This window comes from Ammospiza caudacuta, chromosome 5, assembly GCF_027887145.1.
Source record: "Ammospiza caudacuta isolate bAmmCau1 chromosome 5, bAmmCau1.pri, whole genome shotgun sequence".
Classification (NCBI taxonomy): Eukaryota; Metazoa; Chordata; class Aves; order Passeriformes; family Passerellidae; genus Ammospiza; species Ammospiza caudacuta.
Window position 1 is genome coordinate 59,710,617 of NC_080597.1, and position 25,137 is coordinate 59,735,753.

General features: G+C 39.4%; 1 protein-coding gene across 1 annotated transcript; it reads right to left on the reverse strand.

The window, feature by feature from the left end:
* Positions 1 to 11,647: 11,647 nt before the first annotated feature.
* Positions 11,648 to 24,766, reverse strand: CRELD2 (cysteine rich with EGF like domains 2). Its single transcript, XM_058805392.1, has 10 exons — positions 24,521 to 24,766; positions 23,425 to 23,507; positions 22,179 to 22,289; positions 19,882 to 19,973; positions 18,671 to 18,847; positions 17,399 to 17,497; positions 15,722 to 15,799; positions 14,871 to 14,966; positions 13,892 to 14,032; positions 11,648 to 12,342 (listed from the first exon to the last, which is right to left on the reverse strand). Exons 1-10 carry the CDS (start codon positions 24,689 to 24,691, stop codon positions 12,284 to 12,286), a joined length of 1,107 nt encoding a protein of 368 aa, XP_058661375.1. The 5' UTR covers positions 24,692 to 24,766; the 3' UTR covers positions 11,648 to 12,283.
* Between the last annotated feature and the right edge of the window lie 371 nt (positions 24,767 to 25,137).

Genomic DNA, 25,137 nt, shown 5'->3' on the forward strand with positions numbered 1-25,137 from the left:
GAGAGAAATGCAGCAGGTGGCGAAGGGAGGGGCAGAGAAAGCCAAGGAGTTAGCCAGAAAAAAAGGATCCTCAGCATCAGTTAATCAGTATAACCTGCCATCTCCAAAATCTGTTCTGTGTTGGAAGGCATTCTTGAACTTCTCTCTGCCTGCATGCGCAACTTAAATAATTAGCTAAATGTTTGTCACTCGCTTTGAAACTGGAGAAGGCTATGTAATTTTGATAACTTAAGCTGTGTTTGCAGCTGGAGAAGAATAATATTTTCATTTGTCTGGTTTCATTGATTTCCACTACAATATCAATTCTGAAAATCAGTTCCTACTCTAAACACTAATCCCTGTCTCTAAGAGCTTTTAGGTGGGAAAATATGTTGTGACTCCTACTAGTACTAGAAACAAGTGTTCTAGAAAATTGTTCATGACTTGCCACCACGAGATACATCCTAGCTGTGGAAGAATGAGAAGTTAAAGAAGTTTTTTGAAGTTTAGCATTTCTTAACAGGTCCTCATAAGAAAAGTTGGCTCTGTGAAGAAGAAAGAATATTTTATCCTGCTGTTATTGCCATCCCCTAAAAAGTTTTGGTTTTTCTTAGAATTGGTACTTTTTAGGTAAAATAAAGAGAAAAACTTTTAAATTTCATTTGGAAAAAAAGAAGAGATTGAGACAATATGCATTCATCATGTTGCATTTTATAATTTTCTGTTAATCTATTCTGTTCTTGCTGTGGGTATACAGCAGCACTAATTCCCTGAATAAGAGTCTGTCTAAATTCCAGTTATGGTCATACAACCAAACCTCATATAATCAAAAACAACTTTTTCTCCCTGCCTGTTATTTTCCTTGACTTCTGGCCAAAATTGCAGCTGCCTGTCCTCACAAAGTTTACATTAATTTTGAGATTTGTTTGAACTGATGTGTGTTATGCTCCACATCCAAAGCCTGGAGTTGTTTCATCATTTTGGACACTTCACACTGGGTGTAGTGATACAAATTTCACAGAAGCACTGAAAGCACAAAAGCACTATGATTCCTGTGCTCACTAGAAATGTTTGGTTTGCACCAGATACCACTGAGTTCATCCAAAGCCCAGGCTGCCACAGGCCTGTCAGGTTCTCCAGAGCAAGTCAGATAACCTACCGATGCCTTGAATGACTATGGGTGGCGGCTTCACGCATTAAATTCCCTAACTAAGGTCAATGCTTTTAATTCCTGAGTCTGGCCATCAAATTCAATGAGAGGCACCAGAGACATTCCACCCTCTGCATGAAGAGATGTGCTCTCCTACCTCACACTGGGATAACAGTGCCCAGGCCAGTTCATTAAGTACAGGCCTGCACAGAGGATAAAGCTCAATGAAGAAAACGATTCAAAAATCGCACAAATAATTTACAGGAAGGCTACATCTAGAACTCAGGAATCTCATCTCTGTCTGCACTCCACCATGGATTTGTTTACAGATATGCTATCTGAACATCCTATGCTTTAAAAAAGGTACTTCAAAGATGGACCTGGAAAAACTCAGAGCAATCTTTGTTGAAATCTCGCAGAATGCAACAGACTGATGCCTTGGTGTGCTGCCATTACACACATTGGTCATCTGTCCTTGCTGACAGGTGTCAGTCCAGAAGCTCTGGAGACATGTTCCACATCTCTTCCTGGGGAAGAACTAAAGTAAAATGTCAGTGTGCTACTGGAGTGACTTTGGTGGCATGGGCCTGTTCATTCCATTTCACTGGTGCCACCTTTACCTTATATTCTGGGCTATCCTGGTTTTCAGAAGGTTCTGTATTTTGTTCTACATGTCATCACATCTATTTTTTCCTATAGCCCTATTCAGTTTTAAAAAAAAAGTATTGTTGAAGCTCACCTAGTTTGGATGCTTTGGCAAAAATCTTTTGCTTGCTCCTCATTCATAGAGAATAGCGGGATTAAAAGTGATATTAGCAGTGACAAAACTCACCAGTGAATGTCTCCCACAACTTCTTATTTTAACAAATTCCCATCTCTTCCTTCAACCTGCTACTAGGAATTGTAAGAGGATTAAGGCTTTCCTGTATTTCCTTAAATACAGTTGTCATGCTTATTTTGCAGAATTATGACTTTTCTCCTCCTTCTTTATACTTGTAAATACAAGGACTCAAGAAGTGTTGCCTGCCCATTGTTTTACTGGTAAACTCAGAAGCCCGTGATCCTGTGATAAAATCCCTGCCTATTCCAAAGAGCCGTGAAACCTTTTGTCCCAGCATGAGTATTTCCTGGAACCATTTTTAAGTTCAGAAATAAACAAATTTCCCATGAAAGTTTATTCAACTGCTATTCAAAGAACACTAACTCATATGGCTGCTTCTTTCCAGTACTATGCTTCTAACTCATATAAACACTGTGTTCTTACTTCATATTGAGGGAAGTCCAAATATTATTACAATACAGAATGCAAGCCAAAATGGAGCATGTACCTCCACTGGTGATGCTTTCCCTGGTAAATATCAGACTATTTTCAGAGTAATAGCAGATAACTCTTCAGAAGTACTACATATTCTTGTTTATAGAATTCTTTGAAAGCTGGCAGGTTTTTAAATTGCTGTTAACAGACACATAAGTTTACAGGATTTGAAACACATGCTCTGATATAGCTAAACTCAACAACCATGGATGTTTCCCGTGGAAGTGTGAGATGTAGAACAGGGGTCAGCATCTTTTCAAGTGCACTGTGCCAGACTAGTTTTTTTCTCCAACTAGAGGCTAAGTGCACTTGAAGAAGCTCAGTGGCAGCTAGAAAATACTGCATCTGAAGGGATGACCTCTCCCCCACTTCTGTCATTTTATGTTGTTGACCCTTGCCTTAGATGGAAACATTTCAGCCACATGCAGGCCTCTCTCTGCAGTGAACCCTCCAGGCTGATGCTGAACCCTCTCCTACTAAATTTAAACCCATCAGTTACAGACTGAGATTAATCATAACCTTAAAATGAAACAAGTAACAGAAAACTAACCTCACCTTTCTTCAGGTAACAAGCGTGGTAACTGCCTGGTCTAGACATACTCCAGCACCTAATTTCCTCTTTGTTAATCTCTTACTTTTTCCAACCACGAAATCATAAAAAATGAAATGAAAGGAGAAGTACACTAGACTGTGACCTTCACAAAACCATACTTTTTTTTTTGCTGACCCTGTACATTTTCACAAGGTTTTGGGAAGAAATAGGTAGAATTTAATTGACTGTAGTGTACGGTGAAGGGTCTTGTACAAAACACTCCTATACTGCCCCTAATGAGTCCCCAGCTTTCATCAACTCATCTGGCTCATGTGGTGCCAAGTTGCAGACTGATCAGAAAAGTGGTTCCATTAGTTTCAGTGCTCTGACAATCCTGGGAGTTCCAGATGAACCAGCAAGAATTCTGCAAAGGTCCCAGGTGTTTCTTGCCACCTCATTGCTGTGCCTTGTGATCTGCAGAAAACATACAGCTGTAGACAGCAGGAGTAACTTGTGATATAGCTGACTGGCAGAGGAGAAGACTGAAGAACAGTGAGGGAGCAACAGTTATGCTTTAATAATCTCTGTTTCTACACATGAGTAATGACATAAATATATTTGATTTTTAGAGAAAGATTATGAGCCTTTAAAAATATAAAAGTAATACTTATAAGTAAGGTTTTCATCACTCTGTCAAGTTAAATGTGCATTTGTGCCTTGTACCTTGACTATCATATCACACGAGAGATATGTAAGTTATATATATGAAAGACTATTTTTCTTCTTGACATATTATTTTTCAAAGAAAAGATAAAACTCTGTTCCTCTGTTGTTTTCTGAATAGACTAGAAATCCATGATCTAGTTTTGCAGTTTAACTTGTAGTAACATTGTGTACAAATCTGTAATCCACAAGCCTACAAACTAAGCTTGCTACATGATTCCAGTAAATTCATTCCATTAAAGGCAGCAGAACTATTGATTTGAATGAAAATGGAGCGTAAATATAAGAATTCATAGAAAAATGGGATCTAGCTGAGATGGAGGAATGGACTGACAGTGCCTTATGAAACTCAAAAAATGACAAGTCCAAATTGCTGCCCTTTGGAAGGAAGATCCTCTTGGAGTGACACCATCTGGGGACTGAAAGCTGGAGAGCAATTCTGTGTTCAAAAGCCGTGGGAGTCCAGTGGGCAGTGGGATGAATGTGAGCCAGCAGTGCCCTGGCAGCAGAGATGGCCAGCAGCCTTTTGGATGCATTAGAAGGAGCAGAGCTACTAGATCAAGGACTCACAGCAGTGCATGGCAAAAGGGCAAGAAACAGCAGGTGTAAGTTGGAACACAGCAGGTTCAACCTGGACACACAGATGAACATTTTGCTTGTGAGAGCAGCTGCCAAAAGAGGATGTGCAGTCTACATCCTTATGGGCTTTCAAAAGTGGGTGAGGCAACTACTCAGCTCTCGCAGCAACCCTGCCTCAGCACTTGTTTGGATGAGAAACAACCTGGAGTACCTTCAAGCCTGAATTTCCCCGTTTTTAAGATTGTATTATACTGACAAGATCTTGGTTTGCTGTGCTTTTGGAAAAGCAGCAGTGTAGGTTTATTCGGCAAAGTATGTGGCCTATTCAACACTTTTACTTAAGTACAACGAGGCCCATATAATTAAGGGCTCACAATTTCAGCCCCTCCCCTCAGTACAGTAACTCTGAGGCAGGAACCTCCTGAGGCATCCCATGTAACCTATTCTGGGAAGCTTAAGAGTACCCTCTGCTGGCTTGACACTGAAATTGTGAAAATCTGCAGCACAACATACTGAAACGGCATGGCAGAGAGAAACTCCTTTCTCTGAGCAGCACAGCTGTGCATCTCTGCATGGGACAAACAGCCGTGCTGTAGCATTTATCACCTACAAAGGGAATGCCTGAAGCAACACCACACCACAGGCCACAGAGCTCTTTCCCAAACAACTGGAATTCCAGAACTGTCCCATTAGAATGACTGTCTCGTCAAAGAGCCTGTAAAGTGCCATCTGTGTGAAAAGCTTTAGCCTAAACCAAAACTTATTCTAGGGACACTCTGTTTTGAACATGAACAGTGTGCTATTAATTGATAACAGAATTATGTCCTAAAAGACACAACAGCTTGTGTCTTAATGATTCATCTTTTCTCTCTTGCAAGCTCATGGGAAGAGTTTATCCAGTTTCTACAGGCCACACTGCAATAAAATTTCTTGTTGCAAAAGTTGACATCAGGCAGGAAGAATTTATTTTAATTGCTGCATATCTTATGATGCATAATGAAAAAAAATTTAAAAGCTATGAAGTACTTCAACTGGCAGTTGTTTATCTATGGAACACAGGTCTATATATACCTACCTATGAAAGTGTTTCTTTATGAACATAAGCATTTCAATGTAAGATGAGTAAATGAAAAACGGGAGTAGAGACAATTCTTTATTTCCTAACCTAAATACTAAGAGGCTGCTGCTTCAGTCAAGGCTCTCGGCCCCATTATTAAAGAGCTCCAAGAGATTGTAACTGAAGGTGGATACCTCACCATCCCTTTCTGGTGGTAGTTTCTGATCTTCTTTGCTTTAGTGCTTAAAAATGTGACACTGCTTATTCCAGAAACAAAACAAACAAAAAAACCTTGAAAACCTGCATGTTTCTTATGCTAAAGGTCAAAGATGAGTCTCAGTTCCCTGAACAGGTTCCTCTTCCACCTTTTGCAAAGGACTATCCTTTGTGTCTCTGCATTACCTCAAACAAATGAGGCATAATCACAGCTGCATGTGGAAGAGTTCTTCTTTACTGTGCTAGTAATTAAAAATAATTACTATCAAATGATAATATATTCTGATAGATAAAATAATGTGGAATGATAGAAAATACATTACCTCAGCAAATTTTTAATTAGATACTGCATTTCCAAATGGCATAGAGAGAATAATTCCACACTGGCGAGGGAAGAGCAAGATGACCCACAAGATCTTGCTTGTTAGAATACTGACTAATTGATTCACATATGCCTTTTTTGGGCAGCCATTTTTATATATGAAGAAAGAAACAAATAACAAAACAAAACAAAAACAACCCAAAGAACAAAAAACCAAACCAAACCAAACAAAACCAACCTCCCCTTCCCCAAATAAGTAGGACACTTTATTTCTTAGTTTTAAAGTATGTATTCCTTCTTCCTCCATATCATTAAAAAAACAAAAATAAATAATTTTTTTTTTAAACTAAGAAATACTAAAGAAAATCAATGTTTGTTTGGTTTCTATTTACAGAGAATTTCTTACAGGTATGCAGCATGGGAAAGAATAACAAGAACTGGACCAAATTCCTAGAAGCCACTGAAAAAATTAGTTTGAACCAGAAATGATTTTATTTAAGGAACTTTTTCTTTTTCCTCAAAAAGATAAATTTGTCTAGTGGAAGTATGATATCTATCAAAACTCCTCCAGAGATACAGAAGGATTTATGAAGTTAATATTTACCAAATACACACTCTACCAAAATCATACACTATGCAGACATCACAATTTGCAAAACAGGAAGCACCACCACCAAAGTATCCATAATTTTTCAATATGCTTAAAGACACTGACATAGCAGCCCCAATAAGTATTTGAAGATCAAACTGTTTTCTTTTTTTTTTTTTTTTCCTTTTGGTTTTTCTGTGCACTGTGAATACAGAACTCAGCAACAGAAACACATTTTTCTAGCTGCACAACTTTCCAGCTACTGCTCATGCAGTTTCTGCACTGGTGGATGCAATGCTAGATGTGAATCCTACACATCAAATGCTGTGATGCAAACTGGGGGACAAGATAGGGCATATCTCTAACATAAAAAAGATAACCCTTAGTCCCAAAGAGCCTACAGTGACCCCACTGACTGAGACTCAATAAGAAGGGCTGGGTTCAACAAAAAAGCACCACTAAGCAGAGAGACATTTTTACCTCAGCAGTAGATCAAGAAATGTAATCAAGTACTATTTTGCCTTCCAAGCAGTAGCAGGAGTGCTTTACCATAACCCTTGATATCAGAATGGTAGACATGGGCAGTTCAGGCATCAGTATGAGGAAAGCTAAGGCAGACAGCCCTAGACAGAAGAGTCCAAGGCAGTTGGCTGATTTTCAGTGATCACTTTCCCTAATCCTGATGTGTGGGAAATCAAGCAAAGGTGCAGAAGCTGACAAGAATGAACAATGAGCTCCTGACTAAAGCCATAAAAAGGAACACACAGGGTGGAAACAGTGGCAAGTGACCCAGAAGGAATCAAGAAAGTCAAAGTCTGCTTGGAGAAGAACCAGCAAGGAACTTGAAGAGTATTAAGGGCAGCTATAGGTATGCCTGCAGCAAATGAAACCATGAAATTAGACAAGGTGTGAAGCTGCTGAAAGGGATGAGAAAAATTCCATTTTGATGCATGGAAAGGGGAAAAGAAAAGCACAGGCAGTTGCTTTGAATAATCTCATTAGATTCCTTTCAGAGAAGATAAAATACAGTCTTAGGCAACAATCCATAGCAGTCTGGTAGACAGAGGGCAGGGAGGGGTATCAGGAGGTCAGCTAGGACCATTATGGACAACTGTCATCTATATTATTTCTACATATGATCCAAAACTTCTTGGATTTATTAAGGCTTTTTTGTTGTTGTTGCTGGGGGTTTTGTTGTTTATTTTTCTCTCAACACATTTTTTTCAGTTGGTCACTCGTTAAGGCAAATTTGAATTATTTGTGTGCCTAACTTTGTGCAGTATTAAGGATGGTCTGAAAGTAGCCTGAAGGGCAGGGTGTACCCTGATCATCAGCGAGAATTGTCTCCATATATCCACATAGTGCCATATACACCAAGAACTAGAAGTATGATTTGGTGATTTTCACATTCTTGGTGTTTTGGAAGTTGCAAATGTCATTGTTTGACTCTTCAACTGACAACTGCCTGACTGAGCAGTACCTCTCCCATACATGTTAGGATGATGTATGATCAGTTTTCATAATTCATAAAAGGTCCTGTGTTTATACAGTATATCCCATATATTTTACAGTCACCTGTGTCCTGGTCTTGTATATAACTTACAGACTTTGGCACCTTTCCTGAGAAAGATTATGATTTGAACCCTTTCAGGTGATAACTAACTTCTTGAGTTACCTAAGTCATCAAGGTGTTCTGCAAAAGAGAATTCATTTGCCCTATTTAGGAATGGATAGTATTACACTTTGAAGAGAACTCAGTGTCTATTACAGAATTCACATCAAAGAAAATATTCAGTATTATGTACCAATGTTCAGCTGAAAACATTTCAGCACATACCTTGACTTCCAAGTTTAGGCACTGCAGGATTGTTGTATACTTGAGACTGCTTTCCTGGTCTTATTTAGAGCCTTAATTGGAACATGAAGATCTCTAAGTTTGTTTGCTCCTGGAAAGTGTTTCTGGACCTTCTGTGGAGTCCAGCTAACACAGACAAGAGAATCTTGTCCTTTCAAGTGCCTAGATACACTGTTGAGTACTACTTCCCATGGCAAAAAAACAGTTTTAGGTCAAGAAACTCCAAAGTAGTAGCAAAAAAATCTAGGAAAAGGGATGCTGCTTCCAGTTTGATACCACAGTATGAAGTTTACAAAATAAATCATAGGTGTGGGTCTAGAAGTTCACCTTGGTACTTATGACAGAAGTACCTAACCAACACTTCACTGAGGCAGGCACAAATCTTCTTTGTTGGATTATCTCAGATCACTTCTGAAGTATTTACCAACATACTTGTATAGCTGGACATGAGACCTCTACTTGGAGACAACCCTAAGTCCAAAGTCTTGTATCACATAACCAGATGTCCTTACAATACAATGAAAAATTTAATGGAAACAGCTTTCTTTTAGCACCAAAATATTAACAAATAGAAGAAAGCATTGGTAGTCTAGACTGGCTTGGTTAACAAAATGCACTTTACCTTCATGGCCAGTTTCTGCCAATCAGTTCAAATCCTACTCCTCCACCCCCTCCATTGATTATAAAGGGCAAAACCCAAGACAACTCAGAATCCAATCCCCGCTGTATTCAAGGCAGATAGGGGAAAAAAAAGATTAAGTTCAGTCAAAAAAAATTTTTGTTTCAACTTCTAAAATGGAGCAGTAATTACAGTCTGAAGAAGTAAAAGGAGAACACAGAACAAAACAAGGGAACTAACTCTTTCAAACTTAGCATCGAGAGGGCAGAAGACAGCAGCATAGTACCAAATATTTATCACATACATACCTTGGCCTATATTCCTTCAGTGGAAGCTCTAAATAGTTGAATTCACCTTTCTGGACCCCACAATAATTTAATGCAGAGCAATATGTGCCTGTATTTGGTGGCAGGAGTGTCGGGAGTTTAGTTCAAGCATGGCTTAAAGAAAAAGGCCACGAAGCCATGCAGCTGAGAGAAAAGTAACAGGTAGCTGTGAAACAGTTTCAAAGCAGTTTCTAGCCTGACTTCTATAAACAATTAGTCTCTTTCAGGCATCCTTGTATAAGCAATAAAGTTCTCAGGCAGTCTTCCCATAACAAAGGTAACATCCTCTCTGGGAAAAGATGGCACCCTGGGAACAGTTATGGAAGTTTTGGGAACCGTTCGTATCACAGTGAGAACACTGATTTTGTTTGATGTAAACAATCAACGGTATTGTAAAACAAAAGGAGTGGTTAGAGTTTTCTCTGTTAGCCTATCATAAAGCTGTATTTTGGAATATGCATGAAGTTAATTAACACTGTTATTTAAAGTGACGGATCGATCAATAAAGTCGGAGTTCGATGCATTATAGGATGGTCGTTCTCCCCCTCACTTCAACACAGGAGAATGGGAGAATTTAGGAAAATAGAATATTTGTGACTCCTAATATCCAGGTACTACATCTGTATGTTTTGTAGGGAACACCACTCTGATTGATGGTTCTGCTGTGGTAATGGAAAGCTGCAAGCATTTTTCTCCAGAACTGAAAAACAGCCTGGTTGTATCAGACTACTCATTACTTTTGCAGGTCAGGCAAGGAAGAATTTCTCCTCTTTATCACCACAGAAAAACAAAATCTTGAAATTTTTAGTTTTTATCAGTTCATCTCAGTTGGGCTTAACTAAGACAATTTAGTTAAGGCTTTCTATCCAAAGCTTTGGCAGGCGGGAAGCAAATGCTTCCACAATGTAGTTAAGAACCTCATCAGGTATCCCCAGAGCCCCAAGTAAGTTGAAAGGTATTTAAGACTTTCAAATTCTTCTTCATAGGGAAGCATTATTTCAGGCTTGTAACACCAATAGAAGAGTTTGCATTGGACAGACAATTCCCTTGAGTATGAGCTGATGGTAGTTTCTAAACCAACATTTCCTGTTATGATTAACGACCATTCATAGCACAACCTGCAACACCTGGGAGTTAAATGTGAGTGAGTAACACAGAGAAGCTACGCTCCTGCAGGATCCTTAGGGCCTAACACTACTGTAACTGGCTACATCTGTACTAAAAAACCCTAAAGATCCTTGAGTTGTATTCCATGTGCTTCCCAAACTGCCTATTTTTTCCTTCCTTTGATTTAGTACTCATTAAATACAATGCCTACCCTTCAACTTGCAAGATTTTGTAGCAAATAGGCCCATCTTAGACAATTACAGCTGAGAAAGCACTGAAGATTTCATACTCTGACTGGCAAGTTAAGAAACATCTAGATAAAACAGTTAAAGAAAACTGTTACAGATACTTTAATACCACTAGGTATTTAAACTACCATGCACAAGATCAGCTTAGACAGCTTTTAAGCTAAGAACCCAACAGAATTGGATTTTGTACAATATTCACCTAGGTGAATCTATCTATCACACACACAAATCCTCCATGCACTGTTCACAAACTGAACTGAGACTTAGCTTGAACACAAGTCCTCAGAAGTATATAGAAGCTGTCTGATCTATACTGCTCAACAGAGTAGGTCAATGCTATTCATAGCCTTTTTATGTCCCCTTACCTCCGAGTTTGTAACCTCTGCATAGTCAAGCCTAAACTGTGCTCTTCTTAGATGTTTTCTACAACCCCTGGTATCTACCACCACAATGTATTCTAAATGTTACTCACTTCCACCAGAGACTGTTTGTGGATGGTCCTTATTTTAGTTACAACTGTAAATAAAAATAGTCCTACAGGATATATCCATTTTAGCTCTTATACTTGCCTTTAGGCTTAGAGACAACATAAGTTGTATCTAAGTAAGTTGTGTCTATGCTATGCTTATAAGCTTTCCCTCTGAAATGGCACAAGAGACAAGATGAAAAATTTATTGTAGTATGCTTGCTCTGCAGCAGACAGGAAGCTATTACACACAGCAGTAGGTTGTAGTCAAAGTCCTGAATTCATTAATCCCAGACAGCACTCACATCATAACTATGAGCCATTGCAGGCATGTGTTAGCCAAACCCACTTTACATCACCTTCTAAACTAGTTTACATAGTTGATGCAAATATCTGTCAGAAAGACCTGTTTACCTGCCTTTGAAAAGTTGACATAATTCTTCCTTTAGAGGAAAGTGTGTGGGAGAAAGGGTGTTGTTGGGTTGGGGGTTTTGTTTCATGTATATTCCAATACAACTGTTTGAATTCAGTGCTGAACTGAAATATGGTTTACATGGTTCAGGAAGTTTTGTTTTTTTGGGGGCTGCTTGGGTTGCTTTTGTGGTTTTGGTGCTTTTTCACTGACTTAAAAGAAAAATAGACATGACAACACATCAAGGTATTAACATCTTAAAAATTTTAAGGCACATTCCAACAAAATACACTTTTATTGAATGCAATATTAGGCATTCTATTTTGTTTAAGGGAACAGTGCTTCCCTCCCCCCCATAGGGATTCCCTTTGACAATTTCCAAAAGCTGTATTTCAATTACAGAAATATTTCTCATGATTAGAAACAACAAACTTCAGTCTAAATTTTCCTTAAATTATGAAGTGCAACTAAATTCTTCCAGCAGATAACAGTTTTCAGTAGGCACTAGAATGAGAAGCCTGCAAGTTGTTTACAGTTGCTGGGTACAGAGTTATGTTCAGTCAAATTTTATACTAACCCATCTAGAGTGTTGTTTTTGAAGAATTATATAAAAAGTGGGATTTAAGAATAAAGAAATGCAGCTTAAAGAGCAGGTTGTCACCATTTAAAAAAAAGTCTTAATGGCAACCTGTGTATTTCATACCACTTCCACAGTATGTCAGCTAGCAGAGGCTTAGTCCAATAATTTAAAACTTCAGATAGGAATGTCTTTTGGTTCTGAATGCAGATCATAAGTCAACGTGTTCAGTATGTGAAGGCTCAGCTGTTTCACTCTCTACTTCCTCTCCTGTAAAGTTAAATAGCACAGTTAGAATCTACAGATCTACTATCAATTATACATATATAATTAATTATATATATATAAAATTCTGATTTTGGAAATTAGGATTTTTTAAAATAGAAACCCAAATTAACATATTTATCAAGACCAGAGAAACAATTAAGTCATATATATATAACACCTATTTGCACCATTCTCCTAACCTAAGCCTGTATTTTTTTTTTTATTATATGAAAACAAAATTTTTCAAATAAATTGTTATTATACTATTAGTGGAAGGGAAAAAAAAAAATCAGCACAGGCACTTCTAGGCTTTTGTTTTCAGCTATTCACAGTGAATTTCCTCCTTTCTACACAACCTGTCAATAGCAGTTTTGGTATTTGAAAAAGTAGGGCAAGTCTTATTCAAAATTGTTTTTATACTACAAACTGCTCAGTTCAAATGTTAAAACAACTTTTAACAAAGCAGAGCAATTTTATTATATTGGGAAAAGCATTATCTAAACAAAAAAACCTAAGTCAATTTGTCTACCTTTTATTTTACTTTTAGTTTAAAAATGTCAGACCACATTAACAAAGGTAGTAACTCATACCCTGCACATCTGTATTAGAGAAGATTCCAAAGGACTAATAATGGTAAGCACTGAGAGTAAAAGGAATGAACTGAGTGGCCTTGAGCAGCAATACAACATCCATCATTACACCTTTTTAGTACAAGATGAAAAATCAGCCTTGGGGATGGAAATGGGGGGGGGGGGGGTAAAAAAACACCCAAAGAAGCTAAGAAGTAGAAAGAAAAGGTATGAAATTAGGTGTCTCTCATCTATTCTCCTACCACTCCTGCAAAATAATCCCATCTTTCTCTTTGGAATTGTAAAAGAGGCCTAGATGGAGTAATGGACATTTAATGTATGTAGTTCTGTCCATATGGCTCAACACATCCTAGAAAAAATGATAGTTTAATTTTTTTGACAAAGTTATAATTTAAGTGAAGCTGAACAGGTCCCTATGACTGACAGATTAATGTCTTCCCCATTTTCATCTTAACACCAGCTCTGGCACTTACATGATCACAAAATAAACAAATTCAGCATTTTTATCCAGCAAAAAGAATTTGTAGTTCTTTTTTCAATTTGTAATTTTCAGGGATTTCAATGAATTGAAGATTGCATGCAATCAGATAAACCCTTAAGTCACTATAATTAATGATAAAGGAAAGAAGTGGGGAGGACATATTCATTTTTATGATGTCAGAAATTTGCTACCTCATTTTATGTAACAAAGACAAACTCTTAAGGGACTTAAAAACACAACCTTGACTTGAGCAAAAATGTAGCAACACAAGAACAGAATGTTTAAAAACAAACTATCTTTAGGCAAAAAAACACACATCAGAGTGTGGCCTGCACTATAAACTATTGATACAGACCACAGCTGTGTGAAGATGAGAAATAATATAGAGGGATTCACAAGTAACTAGATCCTTAGACTTATATAAAACTTCAAGTTGTTGATACAGCATGTTTTTTTAAGTTGCCCCTGAAAAGCTACTTACCTGATTTTACAGTTTGAACACATGTTCCATCCTTATCTTCAAACCCTTCTGAACATACACACTTGTAACTACCTGACGTATTAACACAATCTTGATTCTCTTCTGTGCAGACCTTTTCAGGAAGGCTACATTCATCTATATCTAGAGACAGCACAGGGAAAGAAAGAGTCCACTGCTGTTACTTTGTTATAAACCTTATTTGTGCTCAGTCATATAAACCAAACTCTATTCAAATATGAAAAACACTGAGGAGCAGAATGCTGCTGCAACAAATGTAACATCTGTTAAAATAATCTAATTGTTAATATTTGAACTGTTTCAAAGTTATTCTGATAACACCCAGTACTGCTGTTTTATAATGTTTTCCAAATCCCTGTACAGAGAAATGTATTAAGTAGTTATGTTTGTCACAATTAGGCAATTCGTCTGAACCTACTGAACATTTCCCCCACAGTCATTTTCTATTTATGCCATCAATGTATAGCTAAAGGGAACAGAGCTTGTAAACACTACACCATCACAGTTAATAGCTACTTCAGATTATGTATATGTCTTGTGCTTTTCCACAGAGGAAGTCTAATTTCACATTTTAATTCACTAAGAATGAATATAATTTGAACTTGGACATTGATGGATTATCACAATGCCTGCCTTTCTGCTACAAAATGAATAGAAACACAGATCTGATGAAATGGTAAGTAACTGACAAAGACTCATGTAGCTGTTTCCTGAAGTTACTATAAAATACCTTGTTCCTTTGTACCAGTGATTCACTTTATGTCCTGTCAAGCATATCAGCTCAGTAATATAAAGTAATTTATTGAGAATGTCTTTGCAGCTAATATCAGAATGACTGGGCTCACTTTGACAGGCATGAAAGCTGAAGCACACAAATGTGAATGCACCCATGAGCTCCTCAGCATGGCTAACCATGAGTGAGCTAACCAGCGTTCTACCAGGTACTGCTAAATCCACCAACCTGTACACTTCTCATCTTCCTTTGCGTATCCAGATGCGCAGGTCTTACATTTTTCAGAACCTTCTCCTGTGCAACCTACACAGCTGGCATCACATGCTAAAGATAAAATATTTTATGCATTAAAAAAATTGTCTATCTGGGGTTTAAAATACCACCCTAACGTCAGACAGCTTACCCACACAAGGAATCATAGAATGGCTTGGGCTGGATGTTGACCTTAAAGATCATCTAGCTCCAACCCCCCTGCCACAGGTTGGACACCTTTCACTACACCAGGTAGATCAGGGTTCCATCCAACTGGTCTTTGAACACATTCAGGGACAGGGCATTCATAACTTCTCAGGTTCAGTGCCTCAATACCTTCACGGTAAAGATTTTCTTCCTAATATATAATCTAATCTATTTCAGCTTGAATACATTCCCCCTTGTCTTGCCCACTACATGCCCTCGTAAAAAGTCCTTCTCCACCTTTGTTGTAGAACTCTTTAGGTACTGAAAGGCTCTGGAGCCTTCTCTTGTTCAAATGGACAATGCCAGCTCTCTCAGCCTGTCCTCACTGGGAAGGTGACCCTCTTGATCAAGACTTTCACAGCTGTCCTCTGCACCCACTCAGGCAGGTCCATGCCTGCCTTACCCTGGAGGCCCCAGAGCTGGAGGGTCTCACAAAAGCCAAGCAGAAATAACCAGAAACCTCTTTATTTGCTCATACAATAGGTCTAAAGCCTCATCCCATGCCCAGTGAGGATCAGACCACACTGTACCAAATACCTATCAAGCACTTTCTAAGCATTACCTCTAGCATTAGTTTAGGATTCTAGACAGTAAAATACAACAGAAGATTGAAAAGAAACCTTTGCATGAGAAAGATCCATCTGTGTTCAAACAATATTGGTGATCTTTGCAAGGAGAAGCAACACATTCATCTAAATCTGAAAGATAAAAGGTGACAGGTTACCCAAAATAGTAGTTATGATTAAATAGACAGATTAATACTTGAATGCTATAAACTGACTGCACTGAGAATAGTTGTTGCAATGAGTTTGGGGTCAGGTGCAACATGGGAGACACAGAACTAGCATGGTAACAGACACAGTTTTGTTCAGCTTAAACATGTATTAGAAAATCTAAACTGATCCTCATACACTTTGTGATGACAATAAGAGATGTATCAGAAATTCAAGAGGTCAAATTAAATAAACTTTCAGGATACCTGCAATCCCTGCCATTTTCAAGTCATGCATTTATGCAGATATCATAACAAACAAGCAGACACACTATTGTTCTGGAACACTATTTTCTTCTGTACTCCTACACTACCAAGCTACAGAGCTTTTTATATGACTAAAAAATGTGTACTATTGCACATACATGCACCTCTTAGTATTCTACAGAAAGCAAACTGGAACAAACCAAGTTATGATTAGGACCAGTCAAGCTGAAAACCAATTCTACTGCAGAGTTGAAACATGCAAGCCTTATGATTTTGAGGAAAGGGTGCAACAGTATTTCATTAAAAAATTCAAACACAGAAAGGCTATTTTAGTCCCTCTCTTCCTGTCATTGCTGTCACTCTCCTCCTGTTGCTGCACCCATCATTCCTACTGATTACTCAATTGATTAATAGTTCATTAGTGGCAATAACTATCTGTAAAAACCTCAGTTGTACAGAAGACAGTACCAGAGCATCTTAAAACTGCCCTGGGAGTGCTCAGTAGTTGCCTAAGCAGGTATTGCAAGAGCTGTAATTTAAGACCAGCTCTCACTGGAACTTTGAAAAGGAAGCAGTGTTCACATAATTTCTAAGACACTGTTTCCGGGCATTATGTTAGAGGTCTTTAAAGGGTCAAATTTAACCACTTAAACGTGCTACTCTCCCCTAGTGCATTCCTGCATTGGGAGTATTTTTAGTGTTTGAATTTTTCCTGAAGTATTTCACACTTATCTCCTCATAACCCAACTTAACTGCTAAGACAGAAACAGATAAGAAATTAACAGAACCACTGATCTTGATGTCTCGTGGTATTTCTGTCCAACAACAGGAAAAGTCAGCATGCATGGCTTTTACTGAAGTGTTTGAACTCTATTAGGGTTGAGCATTTATGAGAGTTATGTGAAGGTAAATGTGCAATTAGTACAAAATATGTAATAAAGTCTATATGAATCTTCTACTAATTGACAAAAGAGCTTAAGTCAGAAGCAGGATATTGTTTAGCATACAAATAAACACCAAGAAAACTCAGGTCTGAAAAGAAACACCCCACTTGCTGCTCTATGAATCCCATTAAACTAAAAAGACATGCAGAACAGTATGATAAAGGTAACTATCATCACCAGGCAATCAGTGGTGAGAAAATACTGCTTTCCTGCAGTATGAAATAAGTGAGGAAGAGAGAACTAATAAAACTGTAAAAAATCTAAACTGACAGATCATTTCCATAAAATACAATAAAACTTGGACGTGATGCCATCTAATCTTATTAGCCAGTGTTACAACAAAACCTGTTTGAAGTCTGCCAAGCATTACTCACCCACACAAGCTCCATCCTCATTCTTAATCCAGCCTTCTTTACAATCTTGGCAGTCCTTGTTACTCGAACCAGTACAAGTCTTACAGGCAGCATGGCAGGCTGAGAGGAGAAAACTTCAACCTGAGTTTTGTTGAGAGATCCCAAGACAAGTTTGGGCACACAAACTCTCACAGAAAACTTTATTTAGGATTCAGTGGAAGCCATCATTTTTTAGGAGCTTGAAACTCCCGTTCACAGGCAGTACACCTCCATAAGATCAAGATTTAATTTAGAAACATGCAGCTATCTCACCAAAACAACTGCCAAATTCCAAAATACCACTGGAAACCAAACCTAGCAACTACAGTTATTTGCACCACTGAAAACACTGCCATGAAATTCTAGTGACTAGAAGTGGCAGGTCCAATTTCTAAAATATTTGGAAAAAGGAGATCAGGAAGGCAAACTTAGCTCAGCCCCTCAAGGCTGGAACATGAGTTTAAACATCAAACTCTGAACTTCTCCACCTAATGAATCCTCACACAACCTACATTTGCAACTAGCTATGAGAGCAATGTGTGAAGTGATTTAATTCTGAAGAATTCAGATGGAACTATACTAGAAATCCAGCTGCATATTGTATACATATATATAATATACATATATAACACACCCTATGTAACATTTGTATGTTATATATTCTCATCTAAAACAAATCATAGAGAAGAATTACTACACAACCAGATTAAGAAAACCAAAAAACCCCAACAATATAGACTATATAAAAATAATCTTATTAGACCCCAGGGTCAGGAAGCAGCTGTTGCAGAATCTCATCAAGGGTCTAAGAAGAATTGAAAATCTGACCAATACATAATTTTATTCCTATGATCTGACTTTGTTTCAAAACTAAACTTAGGCATATCTAACTGGAATCTAAGTAGTCTGCAGTAAGCTTATCTGAGACATGAGGAAAATCTAGCTTTTAAAGCACTCCAGTATGTAGTAATTTCAGCTCAAAATTTCAGCAGTACTTTGGAAGCAGAGAAGCAGAGATATTTATAAATTCTTCTTAAAGCAGAAAAAAAACAATTTAAAAATCAAAGGCAGTGTGGAAAGATGACTTGGCAAAATCTTAGAATTGTCACCAAAGTGACTGTCAAAGCAAAAAAGTCTTTTATGCTTAAAGCTGGCCAAATTGTGTTTTGTTTCTGCATTTGTTAGTTTCAAATTTTGCTTGCAAAAACTGAAGCAGTAACACAAAGATTTAAGCATGTGTTAAGACTTCGTTACCTGTACAAACAGAATGCGTCTCATTTCTCAAGGAGCTGAAGTAACCACCAGAACAGTCCAAACAAAACTGTCCTGTGTACTCCTTCTTACAGCTGCATGAGCCATCCCCACCTCGGGTACCATCCCCATCACAGTGGCCATTTCCATGGCAAGGTCTTTCTGATCCACCACGACAAGCTAAAAAAGGATCAAAGGTATTTTTAAATCAGATGTTTAAGGAAATAACTTTCTACTCTCAGACACAAGCACCCAAAGTCCCTCCCTCTTCACAGAAAATAAAATAAGAATTAATTTTAAATTGTCACACTAAAGTAAGATACAATTTCCAAGAGTCTTTTTCACCCTTGAGAATAACTAAAAGTTTTGCAGTAAGGCAATGCTTAATAATATATTCAAGCATAAGGGAAACTCAAAGCAATCTCCAGGAAAGTTCAGTTATCAATTTGATTTTGGATAAAGACCATGGCTCAAAATTTTATTTATTTTCTGAGTTTCCTGGATAAAATTGGTATCTTTATTTTTTCTGTATCTCTGAGAAGGCTCATATTACATTTGTAAAAATCTACCAGCTATCGTTTAGATCAATATAGGGAATGGAGACTTAATTTTTACCAATATATTAAGTGGCCAAAATCAATCTCTTAATAAGGTGTGAAGTTTCAGAGATTTATAAATTTTACCAGCTTCAGAGGCCAAGATATCTCTCATCACTTTTGCAAAGACCTTACTTTCATCTCCCACCAACTTTTACCCAATTTTTCTCATTGCCTTTTTAACTGATCCTCAGTTGCAAGTTCATTTAAACCCCAGCAGCATTTGGGTTGTTTTACTCTGAAACTGGCCAAGGATTCTCGTCTACACAGATTCTGCAAGGCCACCTTAATGACAGACTTCATTCAGAGAGCCTTTAAGGATGGGTCAGGTGTGGATATTAGCATCAGACTGATTGTTTCTGCACATCTTGGTACCCCTGACAGCTCAGTACATTACTACATGCCCAGAAGACTTTTATTCAGGCAGGATATTCCCAAGGCAGCCAATCAACCATGAGGCAGCAAGCAGGTACATACTACACAGCAGCCTGTGTCTCATGCAAAATATCATACATCATGTGTTTGTCTGCGACAGTAAAGACTGAAACAAACAGGTAAAAAAACTGTACAACAGATACAAACTCTATCTGCTACTGAATTTTTCAGAAGAAAAATTACCGAGACAATCAGGTCCATAAGTTCCAGCAGGGCAGCAAACTTCTATTGTTTCAATGCAAAACCACTTAAACAAATCTGGATACTTCTTCTTTCTGTATATGAAAGATATTCATTTACAAACAAAAAGAACAAAGATTCTTTAAAAGCCAGCTCACACAACTGACCCAGCACAACACAGGAGAGAAACCTATTGCACATGACAGATTAGAAATCTAATCCTTCTGAAGATTTCAAGAATTAATTTCTAGAAGAAGACCTCCAATTTGAAAATGTCACTTTTAAAATACAATACTATTAACAAGCTCTACTCAAATTTTATAAATTATATTTAGGAAAAAAATGAAATAAGAGCAACAAATAAAATCAATTCTTCTTCATACACACACATCTTTTTTTAAACACCTTACTTTTAGGGAAGGTTTAGATACAGTTTAGACAGTCTTAATTAAGTCTTTCTCTTATAAATACTTGCTGTATTTTTATCTCAAGTACACAGAAGACTACTTGGCTACTTGATGACTGGGTTAAAATTTCTCCTGTTTTTAGCATTGATTGAGTACTATTTTAGAAGACATTTTTAAAATTAAGAAGTTAGTTATGTGCTAGTTGAACACCAGCATACAGCCCCAATTAATTGAGTCCAGCTCCCTGCTCCTCACAGGACTTCCTACACTCACTGTGTGAGCGAGAGTGTCCTCCAGATGATTCCTGAACTCTGACAGGCTTGGTGCTGTGGGGAACCTGCTCCAGTGATTGATCACCCTCTATGGAACAACTTGTAAAAATGCCTAAGGTATTCATGGGCAAAGAAACTGTCTTTGGAAACTACCACAGAAACTGAATGACATTTGGATACTGCAGGTTAAAGAAAGGAAGGCAAACAATCAATTGCATACACTCAAATGGTCTATTAAATACAGACACTTTCCAAAACCCAATGTATTTTATTAATAGTTTTTATTATTTTAGGAAGTTTACTATGCCAGATTTTCTAGTTAAGTTCTGCAAATTTTAGCCCAATTAAAGACTCTGGGTTGCATAGTTTACCTTTGTGGAAGGCATGTCCTATGAGGAGCACCTAAGCACTCTGTGCTTGTCTAGGAGGAGGTGGAGGCCTCATTGCCCTCTGCAGCTTCCTGAGGAGGGAAAGGGGAGAAGGAGGTGCCGATCTCTGCTGTGTTTGATGGCAGGACACAGGGGAAGGTTCACAGCTGCACCAGGAGAGGTTCAGACTGGACATCAGGAAACATTTCTTTACCAAGGGGGTGATCAAACACTGGGACAGGTTCCCCAGAGAGGTGGTGAAGGCCCCAAGCCTATCAGTGCTTTAGGAGTGGTTACACAATGACCTTAACAAGATGCTTTAACTTTTTCATCAGCCCTGAAGCAGTCAGGCAGCGGGACTAAGTGATCATTTTAGGTTCCTTCCAACTGAAATATTCTATTTTCTGCTCTGCTATTCTACTCTATTCCCTTCACTACGTGTTAACACATATACAATCCTGTATAGTTAGGTAAAAGGCTAAAGCAGTCATTTAGAAGAAAGCAGAGCATCAAAAAGCCTTATCCAGTTATGAAACATTATAATGGCAGTTTACCCTGTTGAATTCTAGCTAATTAGGAGTGCTGACAGTTTAAATTAGTGAAAAATACTTAGAAGAAATATGATTTTAAACTAAAAACCCCAAACATTAAGAAATCTAAATGTTACACTGCCATTTGTGCACTAATTATATTTAAGACTGGTATACAAAAAGCTTAGCTATAACACAAATTCCAGTCTAGCTTAAATTGCAGGTAGAAAAGTCAGCTGCTACTCCACCATCTGCAAGAGATTCAACTTCTACCCTGATTAGCACCAACTATTCTTTTGATTGCCAGGGGAACAAAATTGTAGTTTCAGGGAAAAAAAAGCAAGCAAACAAAAAGCCCACAAGAACCAAAGAGCCCTTTGCAGTTTTGTGACAAAGGAAAACATAAGGAACTAAACTTCAAAATTTTCCAATGTTAGTTTGCCTTGACACCCTACTGTCTACTACTAAGTGGACAGTGTAAAAGAAACAAGTGTAGATGCTTTGGTGCAGCACTGCTGGAACTGAAAATCAAAAAGAGCACAGGACAACAGCACATGATACTAAAAGTTAGCCTGAAACCAGCTGTACCCAATGGCAACTCTTGAAAGACAATGAATATATTACCCATACTGCTATTGTTCAGGCCCAAGAGTTAACATTATTAGGTCATCCTCTTAGATAATTTATTCACACAAAGATCTCCGCCAAGAAAATGATACTTACAATTTGAACCACCATTTCTCTATCAGCTCTTCATGTTCCTCTACCATGTTGTTACATTCAAAGTTACTACTGTCACACAGATTCTCTATGATCTCCACAAGACGAATTTCACTACAAGCAGAGAAGGAAAACTGTAAATTTAATTTAAATGTTCAATACAACTCAAGACCTGACAGAGCAGCCAGACTTCAGTGAGAATATTTCATTAGTTTATGGGGTGGCATGAATTAGTTTCAAAACATCAGAGTAAAGAACTAATAAACATTACTTCGGTCAAAAAAGAAACCCAGACCCAGAATAATGATCACAAGAATGTTGTGACTTGCTTGCATTTACTACGTTTCTAGATTGTAGGTTTGATAGATTTTTAGCTTTCCAGAAAATTGAAGTGCAGTACTTCAATGTTCAACAACAAATTTAATGTATTTTTATTTAACACAAGCCAGTGAATCTCACAGCAACATCTCAGTGCTCCAACTAAGATTAAAAAATGAATTTGAAATGCAGGAGAAAGGTATCAGGTTACTTTTCTCCATGGTTAACCACCTATATGTACAGTAATCTGCCTTTGGCAGTGCAACAGTGACAACTCTAGGGAGAAGATACTGCCTTCAATTCTAAATCAAGTATTTCAGTACTCTGTACCTTTTATGGCTAGCAATAAAATATTGACCATTATTAGATTCATTATTTTATGACTTGAATAGGTAAATAGAAAAAAACCCTACTATAACTAATAACATGTGGAGGGACAGAAGGTAAGAAAATAAAGATAGTGCAGAAGGCAGTCTCACACCTGAGGAGTTGCAGCTGTACCAATCACCAAAGATTAGGAACAGGCTGCCCTTAACAGGCCACAACTGTGCCCAATAAGAAAACAAGTGCTACAAAAGAGTGGGTTAGCTGGGTGAGAAGAGAGCTGGAGTTTGTTTGCTGTGCAGAGATGTCCATGATAAATCACTGAGAACGTATGGCAGCTTTGCAATAAGATGACAACAATAACAGAATTAACTTTTGCAGTTTTCAGAAACAAGACGAATAGAGGCAATAATAAGGCATTGAGTTTTTACTATAATCTTTAGATTACAATGTTACATAACATTATAATCGTTAAGAATTTAAGGTCTGGACAAGAGAAATCTTAGCTGCCAAGTTCAATACTTAGTTCCAAACAAACACTGCTACAGTGAAGTTACACACAGTGAACACAAAAGGCAGCTGAATGAAAAGTACTGAGACAGCTCACCTGGACTCGTACTTTGACAGCGTCTTCTCTTCCCAAGCAGTGTTTCCACCACCGAAGTTTTTTTTAGCTGTATCTGCTAAACCCTACAAATAAAAGGTACCAGGAATTACATAGGGCTTGTTGCTAACAAAAAAAAAGGGCAATAACAAAGGCTTATATAGAAATTATGAAAAGTGCCATGCATAAACAACAGTACAGCTCTCAAGCTGAAGCTCAAATTCCTGAGTGAAAACAACAGCTAATGACAACATGAGAAGTGAGAAAGCCTATGTTATAGGGTAACATGATTAAATTTTCCTAATGTATAAACAAAGCCATGTTACAGTCTTTATTTACAAAAAAAAAGCCCCACACATGTGAAACTTTACACCCTTCTTCCTCAAGTCCTCAGGAAATTTATTATTTGTTATCATTGGAACAGAACCTCTACTTCATTCAGTTTTGATAACAGCCCGGTCTGCACCAAGTTGTAAGTTAAGCACACAACCGTACAAGAGGGCGATCAGCACAGCTGTCCCCAGTCACAGCCGATGCCACCAGACGACACCTGGCAGCACACCCCACGGTTCAAGTGCCGCGGCGAGCCTGCAGCAGCCGACACGCGTGTGGAGAGCACAAAGCACGGCTCTCCAGGGGCAGCAGCCCTCGCTGCCGGCGCACAATTTACTCTGCCACACGTAAGGCTGCTGCAAGTGGCAACAAATAGTGAATGTTTGGGAACGAAGCTTTCCACCAGCGATTCCTATGGAGCTGGACACGCTGTAGCGGAGCCAGCCTTTTGACACAAAAACATCTTTGGCGGCAGAGATGAAGGAGCTCTGCCGCCCATCCGCCTCAGCACCGCGACCGCTGCCGGAGCGGGACCCGCCGCTGCCCCATCACCGGGCCGGGCGCCGCCCGAACGCGGCTCCGGCGGAGGCGCTCCCGTAGCGCGGCCTCTGGGCACGGAGCCGGCCGACGCTGCCCGGCTATAGGGCCAGCAATGCCCCTCGGCGCCGCAGGCGCGGAACCACCTACGCCGCTGCTCGACCCCACCGGGAGCCCCCGCGAACCCCAGACCCACCGCGGGGCTGTCTGCCCGCACCCCGCGGCCCACCTGGTTGAACCTGTCCACGATGCCCCGGCAGGTGGAGCATGCCAAGCGCCGCCGCTCGCCGGCGCCGCTCACAGGCAGCGACAGCAACACGGCGGCACAGAGCAGCACGGCCAAGGCCGCGCGTGTCGGTCGTGGCGCGGGACCCGGTGGCGGAGAGGGGCCGGGCCCCATGGCGAGGCCGCGGGACCCCTGGACGCGGAGCGGGGCCGCCCCAGCCGAGCCCCCTCAGCAGCGGCGGCCGCGCTGGCCCCGCCCCGGCCCCGCCGGCCCGCGAGCTCCATTCAGATTTCCGCGTCAGCCCCACGCGCGCACCGGCCGCGGGCGCTCGTTGGTCGAGGCGGAGGAGCGAAGGGACGTGGTCCAATCAGCGCCCGCCACGCTCCGGACCAATGGGAGCCCCCCGCGTGCCCTGAGAGCCGGGCGGGGGGCGGGGCAGAGCTGTCAGAGAGAGCGCCGCCGCCATCATGAGAAAGGGCAAGCACGGGCTCCGTAGGGGCTTCAGAGCCGCCCGCCATTTGTATTCGGCAGCCGCCTCGGAGACCTTCTGCTGCCGGGGGCGTGCCCTGCCCTCACCCAAGATGGCCGGCGGGGGAGGCGGTCACGTGCTCGAGGGGCTG

Excerpts from the sequence above, each read along its gene's own strand:
- CRELD2 (XM_058805392.1), bottom strand. The coding sequence starts at position 24,691 with ATGGGGCCCGGCCCCTCTCCGCCACCGGGTCCCGCGCCACGACCGACA. Across the intron at positions 22,290-23,424 it reads CTGTCAAAGTACGAGTCCAG|TGAAATTCGTCTTGTGGAGA; the intron begins GTGAGCTGTCTC and ends CTCTGCTTGTAG. Across the intron at positions 19,974-22,178 it reads GAGAAATGGTGGTTCAAATT|AAAGAAGAAGTATCCAGATT; the intron begins GTAAGTATCATT and ends TTTCATATACAG.